Genomic DNA, 7,380 nt, shown 5'->3' with positions numbered 1-7,380 from the left:
GCGAGAAATGAGCAAACAACAGAAAATGTGATGTTGAAAGACATTTTGTGGGACATTTGTGAGGCTGTTGTGAATTGTTTAAAAGCTAAAGAAATGATCACCACCTCCATGTGGATGAAAACACACTGAAACGGACATAATTAGGTACAGACTGGTTTACTCTTTTTTAACAAATATGGAGAGGACTCAAATAGGCCTGCATAGTTATGTGTTTAATTTATTTCAAAGTAGGCCTCAACATGCCAGTGTATTTTTTCCTTCTCTTCACAAGAGTTTGGTGTTCTCCTTTTGTTAAAACAGGTAAAAATAGCAACAGTTTATTTTATTATAATTCTGTAATTTCATAAATGCAACAAATATAGTATAACTATATATTAAATCTATAAGCTATGTTATCAAATATGTTTTGCGGCTCCAGACAAATCTTATTTGGTGGAAGAAGGACCAAATGGCTCTTTAGATAGTAAAGGTTGCCGACCCCTGGTGTAACAACGTTTAGTGCTACACATGTGAACATTTTTACAGATGTGATTGTCAAAAATAACCACTATACGATCATTTAGATTGTATATACACTGTATAAATGTTTTGTTATATGCAGTCTGTATTTAGAATTGAAAGAGACAGAAGTCTGAGAAGAGGGAGTGAACTGATAAATGCAGTATCATTACAGACTCATTCAGTAAAATAAAACATCGAAAGAGTGCTATGTGGCGTCTTGGTGATGTTTCCTGAACCCCTACGAATGTGTTCTGACGGTCCCTTTAAGAAAGGTCACATGACGGTCACATGACGCGGAAGTAGACTGAATTGTTTCGGCGGTGTTGTGTTTACATCAACAGCTCCTCGTTTACATACCGCGTGCAGGTTCGTAGAGTAAACAAACAGTTACGTTATCATTATTCCTTCACAATAAATGTATATTTCCGTTTTTAAGATAGGCATGTTCTTTGCTTTCTTTGTTGTAGCAGGTAACGTTCCAGCTCTCTTGCAGCACTGTCGAGGTAGGATTTATTTGTAGGATAGACGAGAAATGTTGCATGTATAACCGAAGCTTAAGCTGAAATAAAGCAAATATCATCTCTCTAAACCTTCTGTCATTCTTTTTAGAGGTGTTCCCTCCTCTGACTGATTTTAAAAGGCAGGTTTTAACCCCTTTTTATTATTATCTGCTGCCGCCTTATGCGTTTATCGCCTTATATTTATCTTCTTAATTTACAAGATTCTGATTGTATTTTTATCTGATCTCTTTTAGATGTACTCTTTCAAAGTCTATTTTTCTCTTGAATACATACCAAGCACTGAAACATTGTTCATTCAAGTGTATGACTTGTGCCATATAAATACATTTGCCTTGTTTTTGTCCTCAGTGACAGCTTACAAATTGTGTTAAACTTTTTTTTTTTTTTTAATCTTTGTCCTTTTCAGCCACAGGAACAAGTGAAGACTGTGCAGTGTTTGGATGAAGTGACCATGAAGCAGGACAGTGATGCTGTGAACGTCCCTGCATGCTTCATATCAAACCATGAAGGTTTTTATGGAAGCATCAAAAACTTTATCAAAGATTTTGTGGTGACTGAGATAGACACAACTGGGCAGCGTGTTAACACGGCAGCAGCCGCACAGACACCAGACTGTGCCTCCTCAGATGAAAACAATGAAACCAGTGCAGAATGTAAGTGGAATTATCACTCCTCTGTCTCACAAGACAATGATGCTGCTGATTGTGGGCTAGACGTCACCATACCCAGTCCAGGCAGTTTTGATTTAAGTGTGATTTTAGGCCAGTCAGTCAGCGAAGAGCTTGAGCAGTTTGTGTTGACTCTCAAAGAAAAGCCAACCAAGCAGGAGCTATCTCTGGGATCCTTCACTGACAAACACCACAGAGCTAACGTCCACCGGGCCGTCAGACACCGCTTCCCCTTCCTCATGACTGTCACTATTCAGCCTGAGATCAGGGTGAGGGAAGACCCGGACTACAGAGAGCTCTCCCAGCTGGTTACCGAGGATGAAGCAGAGGACTTCTTCAGGTTCATAGATGCCAAAGTGCGGGGCTCATCCTATACGTTTGGACCCGATGACGATAAGGACCACAGGACGGTGGTACACCACTTCCTGAGCCGAAGGTTTGGCAAACTGGTGGAGACTAAAAGCTTCACCGACCAGGGGACGACGGCGATCTCAGTGAGGCTGAGAGAGCAAGGGAGGCCAAAGAAGAGAACCGCAGAGGAACGTAAAGAAGAGGAAGTGTACACTGGTATGGTGTAGAATTGCAACTTTTAATTATTGATTTATATTTCAATTAAAATGTCAGAAAGTAACCCACCTCTTCACATTTGCCTATTTTTGACCAAAGAACAGTTAAGAACCCAGGATATTCACAGCAATCTCATATAACACAAAGAAAACCAGCACATTTCTAAGAAATTGCTTCAACATTATTAGACTTCATATCAAATGGCATTTTCTTGATGTTTAATGAGTTAACAAGTACACATAAGACAATGTTATGTCAGGTCCTCAGTCAGTTGACTCTCACAAGATGACTCAACATACATCATCAGAGTCACACAGCAATTGATATCTTAAAATCATTTTACAAAATAAGGCCAAACAATGTAGTAAGTCTGTGTTTTTTTTAATCTTAGGATTTAGTAGAACATTTTCAAATCAGATGTCCCATATGCGACAGTAAAAATTGGAATAAGAACACGTGTGTGTGTGTGTGTGTGTGTGTGTGTGTGTGTGTGTGTGTGTGTGTGTGTGTGTCCTCTCTTTCAGCTTTCACTCTGCGTAAGGAGAACCTGGAGACTCTGGAGGCCATCAGCTACATGGCAGCAGCCCTCGGGGTCCTTCCATCAGATTTCACCTACGCTGGGATCAAGGACAAGAGAGCCATCACCTACCAGTCCATGGTGGTCAAGAAGGTCTCAACTCAAAGGTAGTGCCGTGTTTCTTTAACGGATTCGCTTGGTTTGGAAATCATTGTTTGCAAAATTGGCGAGACAGAAAGCTGCAACAATCCTCCGTTGTTAAGGTTCTTTATTAGTTATCTTTGAAGCCTCAGAATGAATGCCAGAGATCAAGCACTTATTTTTTTTATTATATGATGTTATTCATCACTAGGTTGAAAGAGAAGACAGCTGAGTTCGAGAAGAGAGGGATGCGTCTGTCTCAGATCCGCTCCGTCAGCGAGCCTCTCAGGCTCGGACGACTGCAGGGGAACCACTTTGACCTGGTGGTGCGCGACCTGAGGCCACACGGGTCTAGTGACGCACACTCCTCTGGCGCAGACACACACACTCGCCTGGCAGCGCTGGTAAAGGAAGCAGCCGAGAATGTCAAGGTATGATTATATTCTTTTTCTAATTTTGGTTGTTGTTTTCTTTTTAGTTTTTGACATCAAACATTGTCGACTTGAGTGTTTTTTATTATATTCTTACAACAGTGTGTATTGTCACATGCATGCCATTACTGTACAACACATCTTGTCCCAATGTAGATGCACACAAAAAAAACGTGGTGATCTATGTTTTTTCTTATTTCATAAAAAGACTTAAACCATCAATGAACAGATCCCGCTAACAAGTGTTTCCTGTGTAGCCACAGCCTGATATATATTTTGCCTCCGTGCCATAAGAGCTTCATTCTAGGTTCAAAACCTATTAAAAACACATCAATGAGCTGCTGTTACACCGGCTGATATGTGTCCCTCCCACATACACCACCTGGCTACCAGATCCTTATGAGAACACCAAATGTGTATTAATCTGCGACTAAAAATAGTCCCCAACAAATGCACAGGTTTTTCTCTTTTCATAATATTTACTGAAAACTTCCACAACCAGCCGTTTAAGGAAACGATTGAATCCTTTTATGTTTTTTATTTGACAATACGAAACGTATAGAACATTACCAGCCTTATGCTTAAATAGTGTATGCCTGATGTTTCTGTATCTCTCCTGCTGTTCAGTAATACTTGACGTATGCCAGTGATTTTTCAAACGTTGACGTTCGGCCCCTGTCGCAAGGTTTTTATACTGAGGTCTCATTGCAAATCGTCCATTAGTTGAGACGTTGCTGTGGAGTGAAGTTGCCTGCGTCTGTGCTCACCTGCGTTTGTCGCTCTTTGCAGGCCAGAGGTTTCGTCAACTACTATGGACCCCAGAGGTTTGGGAGCGTGCATAGCGTTCAGTCTGACCGCGTCGGCCTGGCTTTACTCAAAGAAGATATGGTAAGAGTTGCAGACACTTATCATGTACATGACGAAATGAATGAGGCCTGACACTATTCCAGAAGGAATAAAACTATTCACATTTATGTGCCTATCAGACTGCACAGTACTGGGTTGTTAATGTGATATGTGTGTGTGTGTGTGTGTCAGGTGAGCGCTGTGCGTCTCTTCTTCACTCCAGACGACGGCAATGATCCTCAGAACCACGCAAAGAGACACTTCTTACAAACAGGTGAGAGCCAGGACAACACTCTGTTTTAGTTTTTCGTGAAAATGACTAAGAACATTTCACTGCAGAGATTGCAGGAACTATGAGTTTTTGTTGTAGTATTGAGAACAGCTAAAGAAATCACATTTTCTGTGAACTCAACATGCTGTTAGTGTTTCACTCGCTTTATCCCTCTTCCCTGCGTCCCCCTACCAGACAACGCTAAGGGGTCATTGGCGCTGATGCCGTTGTCGAAGGCCAGAGAGCGGCTGATGCTTCGGGCCATGAACCGCTACGGGACGGGTCCGGATGGTTGTACCCAAGCCTGGCTCAGCCTGCCCCACAGCATGAGAGTGTTCTACCCACACGCCTACTGTAGCAGGTCAGCTGCAAGGAGAAACACCACAGAACAGAACCAGAACTTTAGCTCCATTGCAGCAACTGGGAGGCATTTTCAGAATCCATAATGATTCTAAAAGAAAAGATCTGGATAAATAAAATCAGTTTACTGCAATATAAAAAAAAAAGACTGTATTTTGTACCCATGAGCTGGAAAATGACAAATGTCCTCGCTCTTTTTGTAAAACTCACTATTTTCTATTAAAATGTAACATATTGGAAAATAACAGAATAATATAACTGATAACATTTTTGATTTTGGTGGTTAAAAATCTTTTTATTTTATTTTATTTGTTTTTATTGTGCACTGAATATTTTTCAGTAGGCCACAAGAGACTGGGAATAATTCTGAAAATAAAGATCATTTTGGGAAATTGAAGCCAGCACCCTCTGCTTTAATTGTTTTGAATAGTGATAACTGCTGATTATATCTGTTTCTGCTTGTCAAGAGTGTGGAACGAGGCAGTGGCACACAGGCTGACTACTCTGGGCCACAGTGCCAGGCAAGGAGACCTGGTGTGGATGCAGGATGACACTGGAGAGAGCAGCTCAGCTCAGGTAAGAGAGGATGATCTGTTGTCTGAACGAGGTGCTAATGTGGCTCAGTCTCCTCACCCCGGGACGTGCCCTCCAGAGGAATACATATGCAGAGTTTTGGGCGTTCTCCCAAATCCATGTGTGATGTCATCAAGTTTAAAGTCTGAAATTCTTAATTCAGCTGGTGTTTCCCTTTTTAAGCAGAGTGAATGAGTACTTACAACCTTTGTAGTTGCTCAAATAACATTGAAACAACATCACAAATGGAAAACATTGAAAATGTTGAAGTCCAAAATGTCCAATTTTGTATTTGTATTCTCGAGAGTCAAAGTTCAAACATGCCCGAAGGCTCATTAATTTGGAAAAACCTGTCCTGGGGACTATGTGGGTTTCATAAGGACAGGGTCTTACATTATCATCTTGTTACCCAATAAAATACCTCAAGGACATTTCAACAGTAAACGGAGTTATTAAAGGACACACTTTTCTTTAGGGATTGTTCATCTTGATTGCAGGACAATGTTAGGATTTCGCAAAAACATGTCGGCGGTACTGACCTTTCCTTCTTTGATTTTTCAGATCCACGTGGTGACTGACCAAGAGGAGCAAGAAGGAGTGTACACACTGGGACATGTATGTAGTTTACAGGCAATACTACTTCTTTAAATGCAACAGGTTCTACTTTTTCTCACCACTGTTGCTGCTGTGTACTTATCATCCCGTCAGGTGTTACTACCGATGCCGGGAAACACTGTGAAGTATCCAGAAAACGCCATGGCGACTTGGTATCAGGAGAGGCTGGCCAGAGACGGACTAGACGACTGTCGCTTCAGAGTCAACAATCTCAAACTAAACCTGCCCGGCTGCTACCGCCCCCTGCTGGCCTCACTACGCAACCTCAGCTACCAGCTGCAGAGAGCAGGCTGTGGGGAGGGAGGAGGAGAGGTGACAGGAAACAGTAGCAGAAATAGTGACCGGCAGCTGAACGGCACAACAGCAGAAGGGAAATTCACTCTCACTTTGAACTTCGACCTGGACTCCTCCTGCTATGCTACCGTCTGCCTCAGAGAGCTCATGAAGTGTGACCCCTAGAGGTCAAGGGACATTGTTCCTGTTGTGTTTCTACATACTTTGCAGAAGAGAAGGAGTTTTCTTGTTTTCCGTTTTTGTAACCCATCATTGTGATACATTATTAGTAGCCTTTTTGTTTGTTGTTGAGGTAATGAGCATAAGACTGTGTTTATAAATATAAAAAAAAAATGCATAATGTGCAATTGATAAAACAAATGAACAAATCTTAATGTAAAACCGTGTAAACCGTATTTGTGTTTTGTGCCATGAATAAAACTTTTAGAAATAAATTGACTTTTTTCCACCTTGATTTTATTTAAACTTTCTGCACTTTAAACAAAATATATATTTTTTTCCCACACAAAACAGCATCCCCTCCGTATTTGGATAAATCTCCCAATTGAAAGTTTTACAAATATGAAAAAAAATGAAAAACATTCAGTTTCCAGTTTATTAGATATAATATACATTGTTAAAACTAATGCAGTGTGATACAACATTCCTGCAATAGATCCTGATACCTTTATAAGGTTATAATGTAGTAGCTGTAGTGTGCATAGTGAGTGCTTTCAGTACTTGATTATGGAAAAAAACTGCATACTAACAATTAGAATTTGTGTCCATAATGGAATAGGGACACTTCTATTTTTTTGGTTATTGTACTATCGAATAATTACCTCTAGATGGAGACAACATACAGTGATAGTCACATGACATAGGCGCTCCTACTAAGAATAATGTAAAAAGAGAGTTTATTTGTAAAAGTGTAAATGTTTATTGAGTTTCTTATCTGAGAGAAAACAGAACCTGCACCACATGACTAATGTTGCTAATGGTGATAATGAGAATATCAAACTCCTAATCTGGGACTAAATCCATCGTGCCAGGAAACATGATCCACTCTCACGCAAAAAAAGAAGAAGAGCTGAAC

At 40.7% G+C, this 7,380-nt stretch overlaps 1 protein-coding gene across 4 annotated transcripts; it reads left to right on the top strand.

The window, feature by feature from the left end:
• Nucleotides 1-768: 768 nt before the first annotated feature.
• pus7l (pseudouridine synthase 7 like) lies at nt 769-6,759 on the top strand. Of its 4 annotated transcripts, none has more exons than XM_029462514.1 (12): nt 785-867; nt 969-1,004; nt 1,111-1,141; nt 1,429-2,257; nt 2,782-2,941; nt 3,127-3,346; nt 4,136-4,234; nt 4,385-4,466; nt 4,659-4,824; nt 5,291-5,399; nt 5,958-6,011; nt 6,105-6,470. In XM_029462514.1, exons 4-12 carry the CDS (start codon nt 1,474-1,476, stop codon nt 6,468-6,470), a joined length of 2,040 nt encoding a protein of 679 aa, XP_029318374.1. In that variant the 5' UTR covers nt 785-867; nt 969-1,004; nt 1,111-1,141; nt 1,429-1,473. The 4 variants fall into 4 exon arrangements, with proteins under 4 accessions (XP_029318375.1, XP_029318374.1, XP_029318376.1 ...); XM_029462516.1 differs by having other exon boundaries at nt 835-867; nt 972-1,004; XM_029462515.1 differs by lacking the exon at nt 1,111-1,141 and having other exon boundaries at nt 769-867.
• The last annotated feature ends 621 nt before the right edge of the window (nt 6,760-7,380 follow it).

This window comes from Cottoperca gobio, chromosome 23 (assembly GCF_900634415.1).
Source record: "Cottoperca gobio chromosome 23, fCotGob3.1, whole genome shotgun sequence".
In the NCBI taxonomy this organism is placed as follows: domain Eukaryota; kingdom Metazoa; phylum Chordata; class Actinopteri; order Perciformes; family Bovichtidae; genus Cottoperca; species Cottoperca gobio.
Note: the sequence above shows the minus strand (reverse complement) of the source record. Positions and strands in the feature narration are given on the sequence as shown.